The 20,495-nt window shown below is 39.7% G+C and overlaps 1 protein-coding gene across 4 annotated transcripts in view; it reads right to left on the bottom strand.

The window, feature by feature from the left end:
* Positions 1–459: 459 nt before the first annotated feature.
* Positions 460–20,495, bottom strand: part of ZMYM4 (zinc finger MYM-type containing 4) — a 101,593-nt gene continuing 81,557 nt past the window's right edge. For all 4 annotated transcript variants that reach the window (XM_056123031.1, XM_056123032.1, XM_056123033.1 and 1 more), the window contains 7 exons: positions 19,256–19,427; positions 18,979–19,074; positions 14,769–14,920; positions 10,133–10,244; positions 7,599–7,847; positions 4,194–4,323; positions 460–3,000 (listed from right to left, as the gene is read on the bottom strand). In XM_056123031.1, the coding sequence (XP_055979006.1) occupies positions 2,793–3,000; positions 4,194–4,323; positions 7,599–7,847; positions 10,133–10,244; positions 14,769–14,920; positions 18,979–19,074; positions 19,256–19,427 (1,119 nt within the window). In that variant the 3' untranslated portion in view covers positions 460–2,792. The remainder of the gene's footprint in view (positions 3,001–4,193; positions 4,324–7,598; positions 7,848–10,132; positions 10,245–14,768; positions 14,921–18,978; positions 19,075–19,255; positions 19,428–20,495) is intronic.

Below are 20,495 nucleotides of genomic sequence, written 5' to 3'. Positions count from 1 at the left end.
AGGCATTTATACTTATAGTAATTTTTTTCTTTGGTGGGTGGGGGACCATATCCGGCAGTGCTCAGGGGATTGGCAAGCACCATGACTATGCTCTCTATCCAGCCCCCATATTCTTTATTTCATAGCACAATTTCAAAGGTGTTTGATTTGAACTGATGGAAGCTTTGTGAATGTTTTTTTAAAAGTTTTCCTGAAACCAAATGTATAAATGATAATATTCTTAGCACAGGATTTCTGACTAGAGTTAATAAATTAAAACTGGGAACAATTTTTTTTGATAGAAATGAAAGATCCTGCATAATGTTTATTGGACTGGATAAACCCCAAATAATTTATTTTCTAAAACTACTACCTTTCTTTGTAATGTTACCATCTGCTGGATTACACCAATAGGGTCAAAGAGGAAATAAAATATTAAGAATACTTTTAAGACATAAAAAGAATAACTCACCCATCAAATACAAATATACTGCTTTATTCTAAGGGACGTTTCCTGTGGTTTTTGTAAGGGGAAAACCCAAATGTGGTTTATAAAAAAACAAAACAAAACAAAAAAAGGGATAATTTAGATGCTTATTTTGTTTGATGTTCTGTTTTTTTCTCCCCTGGGAGGAAAATGCAAATTTACATCATTTTCATAAAACAATAACCTCAATACACATAAACAGCTACACTTATGATGACGACCAATAATGAATCGCTATTTTCTGGGTGAATTTAGGATCTGGACAACTCAGTGGACTAACATGCAAGTGAAAACTTGATATAGTCATTTATCAGGGTACTGGCTGTTTTCAGTTAAAAGAAACAGAATTTTTCTTTCTGGTGTTTTATAACAATTTATCTACTATGCCAACAGCATTTGTTTTTTGGTTTTTTTTTTTTAATACAACTTACAGAAGGGAAAAATGTTAGTGCTCATATAAACCATAAAATTTGTACAGTGGGGACTACTACACCTGATATTTCTGGATAGTTTATTTGCAGACTTAGCAGACAATCCAATTGTTTTTCCTCCATATAAAACAGTCTGGAAGAAAGAAGTTTTCCAGTCAGCAATGACAAACACAGATGGAATTAATCATACAGAATCAGGGCAGATTTACTTCTTTCATACAGTTCTTGATAACGAAACAAAATTTGTTACAAGCAGAAGAGAGAGGGAGAGAACCATCAAGTACACAATGTCAAAAGGCCTACTTTAAAATTTTTATTGTAAGTAAATGACTTTTATTTATTTAAAAAAAATACACCTGTCAACCCCACTTTAAAAAGGGGAGGGGCACATATTGTAAAAGCCTTTCAAGGTTAAAATTCTAGGATGCTTTTTGGATTATTCTCATTTCTATTACAGGGGTCAAAGGAGGAAGTTCTGTGTTGGTCAACATCATAAAAGCTCTGAATCACAATTTGTCAGGAATGAAACTGAGAATGAAGTTGAGGGACATGGATTGATATGCCAAACACACCTATGACTTGCAATCCTCATAGAACTACGAAAACAGCTAAAGTTTGAAATAAATGCTATAATAAGATGATCTGCTTGTGGATATGCAAGACAATCAATGCCTTTGTATCCTAACCCCAGAATTCCTACTTTCAAGTTTCATAGGGCAACAAAGTCATTTTTCCAAATGCTTTATATAGGAACATACTAGGACCTTTCTACCATGTTTGACAGCTAAGTAATACTGTATCTTTGTGGAATTCCCCCACAGGGTTGCCAGAATAAGAAGAGACTATTCTGTTTTGAAATGACAAGGGCCTCCAGAAACTGGGAAAATAACAAAATAATTGGGAAAACAGAAAATAACTGGGATTATTTGGGAAGAAAGAAGATAAAACAATGGGAGGAAAGCTGCCCTTTGGGGATAAAATGAAAACAAAAGGAGAACCCCATTTCTCTGTACCACAGCCCATGCTATGAGACAGCAGCAATAAAGGCCAAGACCCAGAAGTAGGTATTTAGTGGGCTTTCAACACACATTTCAAGAGAGCTGGGATCCAATGGGCTTCACAGATTTCCTGTGTACATAACCAATTTGCAGAATATCGGACCCTTTTCCTTACTTTACCCACATCCAGACCCATGGCTGCAAAATCAAGACCCATATAGTCAGAGGAACACAACTTGTGAAGAGCAGAGAAGGCTTTTCCCTGATGAGAAGGGCCAAAGGCAAAAACACCAGGGGCTTCTGGTCTTCACAGAATTGGCTTGGCAGTGGAAATCAACAGCAAAACCATTTCACTCTATCTTAAAAAAGAAAAAAACAAAAAACAAAACAAACAAAAACACAAGCTGCATATTCTTATTGGGTCTTCAAGTCCAGGTCCAACAGTACTTATCTGATGTCATTCTTAATTCAGTTCTGGTTTCTCCCCTAACTTTTACACAGGACTTGCTTAAGTAGCCTACTGCAGCCAAGGTTTCACTCCAAAACTACCTCTCTAAGGTCTAAGGTTACTATGGTAGAGTTTTATACAACAGTTTTCCTTAAAAATATTCCACAATTTGTTATTCCCAAACAAAATAAGATTATGCACCACTCAGAGAAACTGGTTAGTCATTCTGAACATGTCTAAGAACTACAGCACTGCCAAAGAAGAACATTCTTCAGTTCAAATTCTTTCCTTCAGTTTTCATTTGTACATCCACACTGTGGTTCACGAGTCTTCCAATATTTATAATCAAGTCAACAGGACTTGGGTTTATACATCGTTTTCCAAAGCTGGATGCAATTCACAGTTTGGTGCATACCAATGTGTATGAAAATAGGAACCCTATTTCTGCTCTAATCTGATAACTCAGCATCAGAGTCTTCAGATTTAGCTTTGGCAAGTTCTTCATGTACCTCCCTGACCATAAGAATACGTGTTAACATGGTGTCCAGGGTCCCAGGGTCTATGGGAAATGTGGAGTACCACATGGGGCTGTTCGGAACACAGGAGCGCTCAGGCTGAAGGTAAAACACATCATTCCTCTGCTTCACACTCTCAGAACTATCCATGGTGGGAAAAGAGAGAGAAAAAACAAAATCGGGAATCAGAAAACAGAGGAAATAATGTAATTACATTTAATAAAATGGCTTTTTAACTTTTCCCTGCTAAAAGAAGCTTACCTATCTACAAAGATAGGTAAGCTCAGATCTCTAACTCTCCCCACCACACCCCCACCATCCAAGCAATCTGCACTTTTCTCCCACATTCAAGAAGTCACACTGGTTTGGAAGTGAGTATAATGTTAATAGAAGACAAAAGTATAAATCCTTTACAAACTTTAGTACTTAAAACATTATTAGAAACAAAAAAATATAAACTCACATGTGACAGTGTGGCTGAGAACCACATATCTTAAAGCGCCCAATATCCTGGAATGAACCCCAAAAGCACTCAATAAAAATTATCAATGGGCAAGCCCAGTTACTATATTTCTTTGAGAAAAAACTGCTTAACTGGGGCTAGAGAGATAGCTCAGCAGGTTTGGTGCTTGTCTTATACGTGGCCAATCCAAACTCAGGTTTGAGCCCTGGCATCCCATATGGTTCCTGGAGCACAGACAGAAGTGATTCCTGAGTGCAGAGCCAGGAGCAAATCCACATCACCGGGTGCGGCACAAAAACTGATTTAGCATGTATCTTATGATCCCAAGTCAAAATGTTTCTGAAGAAAAGAACCACTAAAATAGTTTAATTCCTCAAGAATTAAGGAATTCCATTTATAGGTTTAGCACTATAACCTTTCCTCCAAATTGCCCTTTTTTTCTTTCTGATTTTAGGGCTCCACCATTGATGCTCAGGGACCACACCCATCTCTATGTTCAGGGGGATCGTGTGATACCAAGATAGAACCTGGGTCTCCTATGTGCAAAGCCCGTGCTCAGGCTGCTGGGTATCTCTCCAGTCCCTAAGTTGCTATTCTTATTGAAATTATGCAAGTTTAGTTCTCACAAAAATGTTGAGCAATACTTGCAAAGCTCAAATAATGGCACTGATTTCTGTTTTGTGAAGTTATAAAAAGTATCTTGATTTGAAATCCAGGCAGATAAAAGAATGGGGCTAAAATGGAGTAACTGTAAATATTTGTCTAAAATCAGAATCTGCAACATTTTTGATATTCAAGCATCTGAAATCCAAAGTAATTAGCTTCTTTTGGAATGTATTGTATCTTCTACTTCACAGAGAAAGATCACTTACCATTTTGACAGGTAAAACTCATAAAGTCGAACTGGACATCTTAGAGGGTTATCAGTATTTTCTGCCATCTCCACACCCATTGGAACTTCTTCATCTTCATTTCGTTTCCTCTTGCCAACAGTTGGCTTATCTTGGGAAATAATAATAAGATTTCAAGTCTTTTGTTTAGGATTCAAGATACCCAATGAGCTTTGCTTCTGGATACAACTATCCTCCTTCCTTTCACTTATCTATTCAATATATACTTACAAAGCACTGATGTAAGTGTAAGATAGTGTGTGTATATGCGTGTAGTGCACATTTGATGGTACTAGAGGGTAGCACGATCAAACCCAGGGTTCCACATGCAGATGGTTTTAAGCCACAGCAAGTTAAAGAGAAAAAATTTCTATTGCTAGAGTAGAGACTGGGATAGAAGTTGCCTCTGCATGTAACATTCAATAATTGTGGGGTGTTGGAGAGATAGTACAGCATGTAGGACTCATTGCCTTGCAGTCAATCCAGGTTTGATCCATGGCACCTCATATGTTATCCCAAGCCCCACCAAATGGATTCTTGAGCACAGAACCAGAAATAAGCCCTGAGCACTGCTATGTGTGGTATCAAAAAAAGGAAAGAAAAAAGATTTTCTGTTGTGGGTCACAGCAGTCTAATAGGCATGTGTTTAAGTTTATCTTTGGACCGGGGGTGGCGGGAGGAGGGGAAGGGAGGGAATAGATGGGGAGGTGACTCCTAGCTCTACGCTCAGAATTTTAATATGAGACACCCAAGATGGACTCTAGTTTGGCTGCATGCAAAGCAAGTACCTACCTACATTACTGTCACTTTGGACAAGTTTAATTTATTATAGTGTTATGAAGAATGGAATCTTGGATGAGAAAAAAATTGTAAGTTGATCAATTAAAAAAAAAAAGCACCCATTTTAATCCACAGAATTTTGCAGATGCCAAGGGTTACTTTGATACAAGATGAACCTGAGAATCTAAGGAAAAGGGTTCTTTCTTCTTATAGCTACTCAACATTTTTTTTTCTTTTGGGGAAAGGAATAAGGAATTGAGCCATACATGCATTAGGTATTTTTAAAAATTGACTCCAGTTTTCTATTTATAGACTACCTATTAAATAGAAAGATTTTTGCTAGCAAATCATGACCAAAAAAGCAGCTGATCTTAACAAAATTAGCTAGACAAGGAAGTATGTTACCAAAACAAAAAGCATCAACTTGTGGTAGAAAATGCACCTTCATATTTTCTAAAATAAAGGAACAAATACGAAAAAAGATAACACAAAGTGAACCTCAAATGATTCTTACAGATTTTCATTTCTGTGGGCTAGAAAGTACATAGGTTAAGGCACGTTCCCTTGCATGAGGTTAACTCTAATCCAATCCCTGGCAGCACATGTAACTTCTGAGAACCACTAGGAATGATCACTAAGCCCAGATTGCAATAGTTCTGAGAACTATAATGAGGTGTGGCTCAAAACCTCCCTCCTGGGGCTGGAGCAACAGTACAGTGGGTAGGGCATTTGCCTTGCATGCGGCCGACACAGGTGCGATTCCCAGCATCCCATAAGGTCCCCTGAGCACCGCTGGAAGTAATTCCTGTGTGCAGAGCCAGGAGTAACCCCTGTGCATCACCGGGTATGACCCAAATAGCAAAAAAAATAAATAAATACAATAAATATTTTTTAAAAAAAACCTCCCCCAAAAGATTTGCTGTTGTTGTTGTTGTTTGGGTCATACCCAGCAATGTACAGGGATTACTCCTGATTCATGCACTCGGGAATTACTCCCAGTGGAATCAAACCCAGGTTGGCCGTGTGCAAAGCAAATGCCCTACCCATAGTGCTATTACTCCAGCCCACCCCCCGCCAAAGATTTTAATCTTTGAAATTAAAAATTCTAAACCTACAATATTTTATTCATCTCAAGGAACTAAAAGTGTGATTTGGGCAAATTTTAGAACCAGAAGTAAGCACTAAGCACAGCCAAGTGTGGTCCCAAACCCAAAAGCCTAAAGAAATTGTTTGATAAACCTATTACAATTCTCACTGCTAATAAAAACAATATGCCCTAGAGGCTGGAGTGATAGTACAGGTAGGGCACTTCTTTGCACACAACCCACCACAGTTCAATCCCCAGCACCTCATAGGGTCTCCTGAGCACTGGTAAAAGTGATCCCCAAGTATACTCAGGAATAAACCCTACCATAGATTTTAGAATTTAACAAGGTGAATTCAGAGTTTTACAATGTTGACTAAATACCGGTAAGAGGTTCTTTGGGCAAAAGATTTAGAAACAATCCATTCAAAAGTTAGGAGGGTTCCTATTTGTTTTGGGGCCACAGAGGGCAGTGCTCAGGGCTTACTCCTGGTTCTGCACTTGGGGATCAGTCCTGGCAGAAATCTATATGAAGCACTGTTGATCAAATATGGTTTGGCTATGGTGAGGCAAACTCCCTACCCACTACATTCAAGTTCCAGCCGCAAGACGGTTCCTTTTAACAAAGGATTCATATGATGCCTCTCTAAATCATTGATTCTCAATCTTGTTGTATATTAAATTCACTGGGAAGTTTAAAAATCTCTTTCTCTCTCTCTCTCTGTATGTATATGTGTGTGTATATATTTGCTTTTAGGGTCACACCCAGCGATACTCAGGAATTACTCCTCGCGGTACTTGGGGGATTATATGGGATGCTGGATATTGAACCTGGGTTGGCCATATGGAAGGCAAACACCCTCCCCGCTGTACTATCACTCCGGCTATATATATATATATATATATATATATATATATATATATATGAAAAATGGCTATTATTTTGGCTCTGCCACAAACAACTAAAACTGAGAATTAAAAAAAAAAAGACCTATTTAAAAAAAGCATACTCAAACAAGTGATTCTTCACTTTGAAACCTTTAACCTAGCCCTGACAATTAAAAAAAAAAATCTTACACAACTTTTTTTTTTTTTTTGCTTTTTCAGTCACACCCAGTGATGCACAGGGTATTTCTGGCTCTGCACTCAGGAATTACTCCTGGTGGTGCTCGGGGAGCCATATGGGATGCTGGGAATCCATTCCAGATCGGCCATGTGCAAGGCAAATGCCTACCCGCTGTGCTATTGCTCCAGCCCCTTAAGCAACTTTTTAAAAAAAGAGTTGATAAAGTTCTTTCACGTCCAGAATTTATAATTTCCCTTTGATTTATGTATATTTACTTTTTTGTCCATTTAGAATTTTTTTTTTTAAAATCACACCCAGTAGTGTTCAGGGCTTATTTCTAGCTCTGTTAAGGGATCAAACTGGGCCCAGCCACATACAGGGCAAGAGCCTTACCTCCACACCATCTCTCAGGCCCAGTAAGTCTGTAGTTTAACACTAAAAGAGGCTCCATCCTTACCTGGTTCTGATTCTTGCTTCTGTAAAGGTGGGAAGAATCTCAGGTATGTCATCTTGGTGCTGTACTTCAGAGTCCTGGTCCGTCTCATCACATGAGCAAATGAAAGCTTCAAGTGCTCAGTAACATTCTTCAGCTGAAAGTATTTGGTATTGAAGAAAAGGAGGGTGTTCAAGAGGACAATTGGTGAATAAGCACCCAACTGTTTGCACTCCCACAAATGCTCTTCTTCAATGCGAGAGAACATGTAACCTGGACAAAAGGAGGAGAAAAGAAATAGTACTTAGTCTAAGTAAAGATTAAGTCATCCCTCAGATTCTCAGAACACGAAGAAAAAGAAGATCAATCATTCCTTTCTAACTTTCTAACAGAGAAACAGAAAAGGCACCACAAAGAAAAGAGCAGATGATTCCACTGAAGTAGATATCGTGAAAATTCTTTAAACTTATTGTTACTTTAGAACAAGGATGATAAAGGTCCAGATGAAAAATACTTGCTGGGACTAGAGCAATGGTACAGTGGGGAGGGTGCTTACTTTGCATGTAGCCAACCCAGGTTTAATCCCCAGGATTCTGTACAGTCCCCAGGATTCTGTACAGTCCCCTGTATACCACCAGGAGTAATTCCTGAGTGCAGAGTCAGGAGTAACCCCTAAGTATCGTTGGGTGTGGTCCCAAAACGAGAAAAAACAAAAGTATTTTCAGCATTGAGGTCCATGAAGGCTCTGAAGAATTCTGCTATTAAAAAGATAAGGAGCTATGAATAATATATAAACAAATAGGTGTTTGCATAGACCAATAAATTATATTTATAGATATGAAATTGAGTTTTTTTTAAATTTACTTTCATATACCAAGTACTTTTCATTTCCCTCAATGACTTAAAAAGGTTAAGAAGCAGGTGTGGAGCAATAGCACAGGGGCTCGGATCACCAGCCTACAGGTAACAGTCATGAGTTCCAGTTCCCAGTGTTCCACATGTGCCAGGTACAGTCCTGGACACTGTCTGCCATCACAGTCACTGTCTACAATTTCTGGCTGTGCCACCACCAACTTTGTCCTTTTAAAACACCACAAAATGCTGGAGAGCACCGCAGTCACAACTTGCATGCCGTGAGTGTGCCCCACTAGACACAAGTGTAAACATCACATCACAACTAAAGGAGCAGAAACCCAGAATAGCACCACAGTCCACTGTGCAAGTACCGCAAACCTAATGTGCACCTGTGAGTACCATGGCAGGAAAAGAGCCTGTGCATGCAACCTCCATCCGTAACAACACTGTCAACAGAGGGAAGGTGGTTTACTTTTTTAAAAGAACAAACCCTTTTTAACGCATGAGCAGTAGAGAAACAAGCAGGTCAGATCTAGTCCAGGACCATGGTTAAGATACTCCTGTTTGAGATCATTACAGTTACTGCTGACTGGTTCCTTTTACCTGGCTGTGACATCTAAAGATAGGAACCTCCTTCTTCCTCTTAGCTCTTAATGATACATTGTCATCACTTCCAACTCATTATAACATAATTTTTGAAAACCCAAGGACTTGCATTGAGTGAAAATGAGTAAACCTTTCACCAAGTTCTTTCATGATGTTCATTAAATATAGGTCTTTTCTATTGTTCTCCTTGTACTTCTGTTTCCTTTGCTACTACACTTCCATCCTACTCTTGGAAAACCCTCTAAAATTATGAATTAATCCCTTCCAACTTGATGTCTCTAGCACCCTTTTAAAATGCTAAGACCATCAAGTGATCTGCCACTCAAAATGTTTCACAGGCACTCTGGAGCCTAACGAAAAACAAAACAAATTCCTCAACACCATCTTCAAACTCTCCATTCATTGTAGAGAAACAGAGTGGGAATCAACTTGTTTAGTGCCATACAGTCAGAAACAATTCTTGGGAGAAACCTTAACTCTTTTCTTAGGGGTGGGTGGCTCCCAGTGCTCAGAGGCGTAGGGACCACTCCCAGTGGTTCTCGGTCAATCAGACTAAACCATTTTTTGCTTGGACCAGTGGTGCAGAGCCAGAGCCAACCAGCACTGCTCAAGGTAAAAGAGGGCCACACCCAGCAGTGCTGAAGATTGAACTTGGGGCTCATACATGCAAGGCATATGCTCAAATTGTCAACCCCTTTGCACTATGTGCCTGGTCCCAAGACTTAACTGTTATAACAATCAGTTAAGTGTACTTTTTGGTAAGCTATTGGAAAAGTTGTACACTGCTAAAAGTAGACTAGAAATGGAACTCATACAGTGTACAACTTTACTAAGACTACTAGATCAAAAAAACTTCCTAAAAAGTCAACTTGGTCTCAAGTTATTTTTTGTATACAACAATTAATACATGTACATGCACTGTACAGAAGTTATAGTCCATTAAAACAATTTAAAAAAAACAGTTTTCTCTCGAAGTCCAGATGTTATAAATCAGGACAGAAATATAAAATAAACAATTTATAAATAAAAAGATAATTATAAACAAGCAATACAGAAAGCATTAATGAAAAGAATCAAAATAAAAGTAGTCATCCTACCATTAGGAAGTATTGTTGGTTCCCATATTTTCAAGAGTTTGGTAAGTTCGATCATAAATCTGGAATAGGGCTCAGTAAAAATGTTATCTATCCTACCATTTTCAAACAGGTACTATAAGAGAAAAAAATGAAACATACATGTTGGTATAAAGAAAATGTTTGTTTTAAGGAATATAGTTTACTCTTAATTTTTTCCCCATACAACACTGGAACCACTTCAATACTAAGTATTTTACAGATATATGTTCAAGTATCAGGATTCAAGATAAAGATTGCTTCCAAATGAATTCACAGCATTTCAAACATTGATCTTACAAAGAATTTGTTTTCTTTTGAAAGCACAGCTTGTACAAAAGAATTATAGTAAAATAATTTAAGAACCCATTCACATAGAGGGTCAGTGACGGAGCACTTGCCAAGCTTGCATGTGTAAGGCCCTGGGTTCAAGTTCTAGCACCAACAAAATGAAACAAAAACCTAAAATTTCAATTTTAAGAAATCTAATAAAAACTGCTTCTAATGCATATTTCTCAAATCACTTTTTGTAATTCACAGTATTTATCTGTAGGCATGATCTTAGTTTTTCAGACTAATTACAAAATATTTCCTTGAATAATTCAATTACTGTCAAGTAAACTGATGACACCCAAATTTTAAGAGCTTTTCTACCACAGCACTCAATTCTGTCACACAATGTAGGCTTCAAAAGTTTAAATCTGTGCTGGAGAGACAGTGCACCAAGCAGGGTGCTTGTCTGGCATGAGAGCAACCTTGGTTTAATCCCTGATACCACATAAGGTCACCCAAGTCCCTCAGGAAGATCCCTGAACACAGCCAGGAGTGAGCCCTGAGCACAACCTGGTGTGATTTCCCCCAAGCCCAAATGTTTAAGCCTAATTATAGGATGTAAAATAATATTAATCATAACTATCAAGACTCACATCACAGGAAAGAAACAGCAGTTGTGTAAAATATTGTTTAAAAAAAAAACAACTGGAGGGCTAGGAAAATAGCCCAAAGGGGGAAAGAATTCCAATTCCTAGGACACAGAGGTTCTGACCCAATTCCTGGCACCACTCAGCTTGTCACTTCCCCCACCACCACCCCAAGCACCACCACAGTTGCTCTTGTGGCCAACAGCACTGCTTGGCTGGATAAAGGGAAGATAATGACTGAAACCCCTGAGCAATGCATGGGAGAACTCCCAACCCCTACCCCAAATATCAAAAATAGATCAACGACCTAAATAGACGAGCTACTCTAAGTAACAGATGGGTAAATTTAGATGACCTTGAATTAGGCATTAGATTCTCATATATAGCACAAAAGAATAATAAGCAAGAACAAAATTAAGCTTCATCAAAAAACCTAGGTGCATGTAAGAATGTCACTGAAAGCAAAGAGAAAAATCCAGAAAACTGTAGACAACATTTTTAAGTATCTGAGAATTATATCCAGAATATGAACTATAACAATAATAATTCAGTGACATAATTCAATGACAAAGAATTAAATTTAAAAATGGGCAAAGAAACTCAGATATTTCTCCAAGGATAAATATGTAGCCAAAAGAACATAGGAAAATATGCCCAATTTCACTACTTATTAAGGAAATGTCAATCAAAACCACAACACAATATTACTTTATACCTAATGAATGGTTATTAAAAATTATCAGAATTGGAAAGGCTGTGGAAACAATAAAACCCTCAAACACTGCTTCTGGGACCATAATATGGGACATATATATAGAAAATTGTTTGGTGTTAATCACAAAACATTAGACTGCAGTTCTGCTCCTACACTATTCCTATCACTATCACCCCACTGTTCATCAATTTGCTCGAGTGGGCACCAGTAACATCTCCATTCATCCCTGTCACGTGCTAGTGTAGCCCAATGGCATATTGGGGGCTCTTTCAGGGTCAGGGGAATGAGGACCATCATTGTTACTGTTTTTAGCATATCGAGAACACCACGGGTAGCTTGCCAGGCTCTGCCATGCAGGCAGGATACTCTCGGTAGCTTGCCAGACTCTCCGAGAGGGATGGAGGCTTTTGGGGCAGCCTCTAATCACCTTTACAGATGTTCCCAGTCAGGCATATATGCGGGCAGGACACTCTCAGTAGCCTGCTGGGTTATCTGAGAGTGAGAACTAGACAATGAGATAGCATTTTTTTTGACTGCTCATACACATGTACCTAACAATGACCTTGTATATATATATATATATTTTTTCATAATTCCAAGAGTCCCAAAAGGTAGAAATGATTTAGGTGGATGAATAAACTGACTGCCACAAACAATGGAATATTATCTGAACATAAAGTGAAATGACTCAGGGCTGGAGTGTATAGGAGTTAGGCCTTGCATGTGTCTTGCACATGGTTGGCTCGGTCTTGAACCCTGGCACCCCATACGGTCCCCCAAAGGCAGAGTTCGGAGCAAATCCTGAAAGCATAGCCAGGAATAAGCCTTGAGCACCACCGGGTGGGGCCAAAATAACCAAACCAAAAGAAAAAAGTGTGCGTGGGGCAGTAGGGGGTGCCAGGGGGAGTAGGGTGATTCATACTACAACAATGATGAACCCTGAAAACAACTAAAAGAAGACAGAGACACAAAAAGGCACATACAATTCAACTTATATGAAATACCAGAATAAACAAATCTTTAGAGATACAAAGTAGATTTGTGGTTGTTATTCAGGACTACACCAAGTGGGAACTGTAAGTAATATGGCGCATTGCTTAAAGAGCCAGGGCTTTCCACCCAGAAGATATTCTGCAACTGGACAGCAGTGATAGTTGCATAACATTATGAATGTACTTACACTGAACTGAATACTTAAAAAATGATAGATTATAGGCATTTTGCCATAAATATGTGCAAGTATATTTGTATTAAAAGGTAAAAGGTAAAGGCCCTCCCGTTGATCGTCGATTTGCTCGAGCGGGCCCAGTAACGCCTCCATTGGAGACTTTGTTGTTACTGTGTCTGGCATATCGAATACTCTCGGTAGCTTGCCGGGCTCTCCGAGAGGGGCGGAGGAATCGAACTCGGGTCGGCCATGTTGGCCGCTTGTAAGGCGAACGCCCTACCCGCTGTGCTATCGCTCCAGCCCATATATTTGTATTATTCTATACAAATGGATTCACTAGAATGAAGAATTTGTTTGTATTTAAAGATTCAATGGCCACAATGAACTTGTCCTCTAATAAGACCTCTAAGAACAAGGCATGTATTGTCCTAAGTATTTTGTACTATGAAACCTCACAATCTTCAATATTTTAATCCAGCTGATAGGGAAAATATTTCCTGCTTACAGAGAACTGCTGTGAATACCAGAAACAGTTCACCACAGTGATCATAAGCACACTCTGAAGTAGGACCTCCTGGTGCCAATGCTACCTACCTCTAGGATCTTGGGCAAGATACTTAATTCAGTATCTCAACATACAGAACTCTAGCACCCAGACCTGATGTTCACTGTAACATGTTATGTTTTTATTACACATTTTATCTTATCATGTATTTATTTTACTGATTTTTAAAGTACTATAAACTAACTTAGAACCTGTGTTTTACTTAAGTTTTTCAGTCTATGTATGGTCGTTGACAACAGCATTTCAGGCATGTTTCAAATCCACTCCCCCACCAATGTCTTCTTACATTTTATTCTCTCTCCTCTATCCCCTCCCTCCCTCCCTCCCTCCCTCCCCCCCCCCCCCCCCCGCTCTCTCCCCACCCCCTCTATTTATCTCTCGATGGGTCAGGATGGGGGACTAAGGGGATTTGGGTTGAACCTAGTAGTGCTTCAGGGGCTATTTCTAAGCTCAATGATCAAGAATGATTCCTGATGACACTTGGGGTACCATATGTGGTGCTAAGGATTGAGCCATTTAAAATTAAGTTGGCCTCATAAAGGAAAGTACCCCAACTCCGTCCTGTACTTTTTTGTTAACTAGAAGCCACATTATAAATAGTATCTATTGACTAACATAATAAATATATACTAAAAAATTTACTTTGCCGGGGCTGGAGCGATAGCACAGCGGGTAGGGCGTTTGCTTTGCACACGGCTGATGCAGGTTCGATTCCCAGCATCCTATATGGTCCCCTGAGCACCGCCAGGAGTAATTCCTGAGTGCAGAGCCAGGAGTAACCCCTGTGCATCGCCAGGTGTGACACAAAAAGTTAAAAAAAAAATTTACTTTGCCATGTCCAATTTGGTGGACATTATGTTTATTTCTAATTTCATGGAATGATACCTATTCCATGTATTGAAAAGTAAATCACTTTTTAATAATAAAACATTAGAAATATTTCTGAGAGTCTAGAGAGATGGTTGAATGAGATGCCTCAAGAGATGGTCCTTAGGCTTTATGTGAGAGAGACCAGTGACTGATCCCTGCCACTGTGTGGTTCCCTGAGAACAGTGGAAGAAATCATGGAGCACCACACTGGACTAGTGCCCTGAAAAAGAACAACGAAATACCTAAAATGTATGTTCAAAGTGCTTCCAAAGAATATACTAACCATCACTAAGAGCTAAGAGAAATCCCCTCGTATAGAACTCCATGCCAACAACGATAATTTAAAATGCAAAAGATACGATAACAAATATTTAATCTAATACCTGCTGAATTCCAAGGCACAAGTACAAGATACTGTCTGGATCGTATTTTTCACCATTTGGTCTCCGCACCTCTTGGATAAACTGGCATAAGCCCAAACTCAATTCAGCAAAAGTGCAGGACAGAATATCTTCCTTCAATTTGATAGAGCGAACTGTGAAAAGATAGAAGACATCTGAAACATTAATTCAAAATACAAACACATTACCTGGTTTACTGAAAAAACACTGATCTCATCTGTGTCTAGCCCATGTGACGTAGACTGGAGAACAGATCAAGATAGAAGGTGACCTAAGGCCTATTGAGTTAATAAAGACATTAATGCATGTATGAGAGCTTTATCTAGACAGGATGATATAAAAGCAGAAGAAATATTATATAAAGGTCAAGTTACATTCCAGAAGATATAACATTAACTCTAGATCTTTTAAGATGAGAGGACAAGAAAAGAATTGGCTATAAAAATATTAAAGTCTATTTCACAAAATATTATGTGAGAGCTGGAGAGAACTGAGTTTCTAATATCTGATGAATCTGGAAAACATCAGCATACATTTAAAGAATTCACAGTGAGGGTTGGCCCATCTGAGCATTATTGTATACAATCCTGGAGACCTGAGTGGCACAGATCCTCAGACCCTTACACTGAACCAGCAGACTCTGGGCCTCCTGAGGACCAGTAGGAGGACCAATTTGAAAAATAAAATTCAGAGTCAGAGAGATACTGAAGGTGAGGCACTTGCCTTGCCCTTGGCCAACCTAGGTTTGATTCCCAGCACCCCATAGGTCCCCCAAGCTCTGCTAAGAGTGATCCCTGAGCGCAGAAACAGAAGTCAGCCCTGAGCACCAAGTGTGGCCCAAAACCAAAAAGCAGCAACAATAAAAATAAATCACTACGATTTACTCAATGTTCTGAAGATATTGGAAAAAAGAATGCCAAGTGGCTTTGAGTGTGTGTTTGGAACTTCAACCACACCTGTCCTTGTTCTTGTTCTGTACTTAGGGATCACCCCAAGTGGGTCCCAAAAGACCATATTTGATACTGGGGGTTAAATTTAGGTCAGCTATGTGCAAGGCAAGTGCTTTACCCACTGTATTACCTCTCCATTCCCAAGAATAGTCTTCTTAGATTCAAATGTATCTGAGTAATGAACACTTCAAATAATGTAATATCTTCATACTCTTGGAAATGCTGGAATACAACACATGTTTAGCCACACAAGCCCAAGGGTTCAGAGGGCTAGAACAGAAAAAAAAAACTTTAAGGGCGAGGGGCTGATCATGGTAAGCCTCACATCAATGAACTGAATAAATTTTGAAAAGGCAAAAGAGTTACCCAATTTGAAGTATAGAAGATCATATTGCGGGACTGGAGAGATAGTAAAATGGGTAGGGCATTTGCCTTGAACGTGGCTGACCTGGGTTCAATTCCTTGCACCCCAGATGGTCCCCCTTAACCGTCAGGAGTAATTCCTAAGTGTAGAGCTAAGAGTAACCCCTGAGCATCACTGGGTATAGTCCACAAACAATAACAAACAAAAAGAACATACTGTAACTGGTTGACTCAAACCATGGGATCAGAATTAACCGAAATACTTTTAGAGTGACTACTCTTCTGCCTTCAGGAAAGACACAAGCCAATCTTTCCTAAACTACATTTGCAAAAGTTTATTAGTGATATATATAACAGCAAAGATCATGTGTGACCTTTTCACTATATTCTTAGAAAAATGACTGATCCATGACAGATGTTTACTAAGTATTTGCTGGGTAAATGAGAAGCAGAAGTAGCCATACTCTATGGCTACTGAATTCAGGCACAGCCATCTCCATTCTCACTAACAGTTTAAATGAGAGTGCTGTAGTTCACTCTGTGAGAGGGAAATAAAGGGCATAATAAGGGAAATGTTTATGTAATTATAGAGCAGTTAGATTACACTTGATCAGCAAGAAACCAGTGGTCCATCAAAAAAGTACAGCAAGGACCCACTGCTTTAATCAGGAAGGACACATGTATCCCCCAAACAGCAGGTAGAATAAAGTCCAGAGAGCATGCAGGCATTTTGGTATTAAGAGATATAACTGAAAGGTGGTAAATTTACTGATGACATATTGAATCTTTTCTGCCACATACAGCACAGCGGTAGGGCGTTTGCCTTGCACACAGCCAACATGATCGACCCGAGTTCGATTCCTCCGCCCCTCTCGGAGAGCCCGGCAAGCTACCGAGAGTATCTCGCCCGCACGGCAGAGCCTGGCAAGCTCCCCGTGACGTATTCGATATGCCAGACACAGTAACAACAAAGTCTCCAATGGAGACGTTACTGGGCCCGCTCGAGCAAATCGATGATCAACGTGAGGGCCTTTACCTTACCTTACCTATGGACTCATGAATATTTAAGTTATCTAATCTATGACACAGACTATTAGAAGCAAAATACAGGGGCGAAGAGATAGTGCATGGTCAAGGAACTTGCCCTACTGCAACTGTATCAGGGTTGATCCCTGGCATCATACTGGTCCCCACGAAGTCTGGAGTCAGCCCGATCACCACAGCCAAAATATAAATTGAAAACAATAATTTACAATAGGAAGTCAAAACCAATGTGAGTTCTAAAACTATATTCAGAGCTGGAGAGACAGTACAGTGGATAGGGCACTTGCCTTGAATCTGACCAACCCAGGTTTGATCTTCAGCATCACATATGGTCCCCTGAGCACCACCAGGAATAACTCCTGAGTGCAGAGTCAGGGGTAAGCCCTGAGCATCATCAGCTGTGGTCCAGAAACCAAAGTAAGCAACAGATTAAAAAACACAATTATATTCAGCTCCTCTATTTAAATGGCTTGTTTGATTCCAAATTCTAAAACATGGCAAAGAGCTTCTCAGGGAAAGCTTCTTCCTATAGAAGCAGCAAGGCTTTTCCAGGTATTTTTCTCAAAAAAAGTCTGGCCAGAGTACAGGGTAACGTGCTGCCTCACATGCAGGTGACCCAGTTCAATCTCCAGCATCTCAGATAGCCCCCAGTCAGCCAGGAGAGATCCTTGAGCAAAAGTATTATAGGCGCTACACTGATTTTTATATGGGTATCTATATACTTAAGTGTAAGCAGATACAAGACATAAAGGGCTCAAAAAAATTTTGAGCACCCATATTTGAACACCTTTGACAGTGTTAGAAAAAGAAATAAATTCCTTTTACATGCATAAGAAACTCAAAATACAAACTTCATAGTCACTGTCACTGTCCTCCCATTGTTCATCGATTTGCTCGAGCGGGCCCAGAAACATCTCCATTTTGAGACTTGTTGTTACTGTGTTTGGCATATTGAATACATCACAGGTAGCTTGCCAGGCTTTGCTGTGCGGGCGAGATACTTTCGGTAGCTTGCCGGGCTCTCCAAGAGGGGAGGAAGAATCAAACTTGAGTTGGCCGTGTCGGCCGCGTGCAAGGCAAACGCCCTACCCACTGTGCTACTGCTCCAGCCCAAACTTCATAGTAGCTCTTTAAAATTAGGAGGAGGATTTTTTTCTTTACCTTCTTTTTTTGCTTTTGGGGTCACACCCAGTGGTATCCTGGGGTTACCCTTGGCTCTGCACTCAGAAATCAGTCTTAGTGGTGTGAAGATTCAACTGGGATGCCAGGGACCAAACATGGGTCAGGCGAGTGCAGGTTCCCACTGTCCACCCTCCCAACTATCACTCCATTCCCTAATGTTGAAACTTTAATCTTGACAGGGAGAAAACCCAAACTGGAGAGTCCTGGGTTCAACTGTTAGCATTCATGCTCCTCACTGAACTGGGAGCAACCCCCATTCATTTTATAACCTGACGACTTCACATTTTTGGAAAGAACATATAGAGGCCAAGGCCTGCATCCCATCTTACCCTGGTTTAATTCCCCACGCAATATATGATCCTAAGAGCACCACAGAAGTGATACCTAAGCAATTAGAATAAGCCCTGAGCACACCAGATGTGGCCCAAACACTCCTGCTCCTCAAATCTCCAATTTCAGGGTGCCAGGAATATAGCTCAGTGGAACCAGAATAGGCTCCAAAATTCTGGGTTTCTATTACCAGCACCGAAACAAACTCACATGCTCACAAAATATCCACACACAAAAAAAATTCCAGTTATACATTGAAATAGATAACAATATAAAAGGATATAATAAAATAATTAAGTCATAGAGAGAGAAATAAGTTCTACCTCTACAGCCTGGCTCTGAGGATTCTTGAGTATGGGTGTGATCTTGAGCGTTTCCTAAGGGCTCAGAACACGGGCTTGATGAGGCATGTTCAACTCCTGATAGAAAAAAGATGAGAACTGTAAGTACAGATGGAAAAACTTAAATAAAACCAAACCAAATACATTGTGGGATTTTTCACCAGTATTTACACCCTAATAAGTAGGTTTGAAATTTTTATATCTATTCTCCATGCCTCTCCAACCCACATCCAGACACAAATTCATGCTGGATATTTACCGCCACATTTCAGATCACCCTGCTCTTCCTTTGCATTTTTCCACTGAACCCAGTTCTTCCACGCATTTACACCATACATGTATTTCAACGTCATCCCAGACACTGAGCACCCTTGGAAGGCTCCTTGAATAAGACTCCTGGACTCCACAGCCACTATAGACTTCTTTCGTCCCTGTAAAAATTTAGAAATTTTACAGACTATAAAACTTGTTGTTACTGTGTTTGACATACGAATACATCACGGGTAGCTCTCCAGGCTTAGTATCAATACTTAAGAGTAGGGATCTTAGGGCTGATAGGACAGCAGGCAGGTAGGGAGCTTGAGCTTGCTTTGCACACAAGAATGATCCAGGTTCAATCCCTGGCATCCCATATGGGTCTTTTGAGCACCACTAAGAATAATTATTGAGTGAAAAACCCCTGAGCATCACCAGATGTGACCGCACTAAAAGAAACCCTCCAACCAACATCCCCCCCCAATAACAGATACAAAGTATTTAATTTCATATCCTAAAGGTCTTTTTTTAAAAAAAAAAAAAACTGAGGAGCTTCAGAAATAATTTAATTCTAAAAATCTAAATTTTTTGTTTTAGGGGTCACACTCAATGATGTTCAGAATTTCTCCTGGCTCTGTGCCCAGGGATCACATCGGGTAGTGCCTGGGGTATAATGTGAGGTGTCGAAGATCAAAATGGTATCAGGTACATACAAACCAAGGGCCTTAACTTAACCTCTGCACTATCTCTTTAGGTTCATAATCTATGTTTTAAAAAGCAAAAGTTGTAATATAGGAGATCACAGTGTACAATTATCAATACTTGAGTACAATGTTCGAGACACTGGATCTACCCAATGAAGCATGAGTCATGTTATTACCAGCCACTCAGGACTACATATAAACTGCTTCATCTGCAACAAATCAGGCTCCATTAAATTACTTAAAAAAATAAATAATGAAACAATGTAAAGAAAATTCTCAACACTGGAAAATAAATTACATATTTGTAAATAACTACCAGTCAAAACAAAAAAGAACCCGGAGAATGCTCCAAGTCCCAAACAGAGCCGATCTCACAGGGAGGTCCCAGATGGGGTAGGTGGTGCATCCCGCCTTCTCCAGATGGAACCCAGGTGACCATGAGTCTCTACAAGCACATAGCTCAGGCAGTGGGAACCAGGACATTTCCTCCAAACTGCAATGGGGCCTGCCAGGCTCCCAGGCAACCTCTGATTCTGGAAG

Source organism: Sorex fumeus, unplaced genomic scaffold (assembly GCF_029834395.1).
Source record: "Sorex fumeus unplaced genomic scaffold, SorFum_2.1 ptg000047l, whole genome shotgun sequence".
Lineage (NCBI taxonomy): Eukaryota > Metazoa > Chordata > Mammalia > Eulipotyphla > Soricidae > Sorex > Sorex fumeus.
This window is presented reverse-complemented; position numbering and strand designations above follow the sequence as displayed.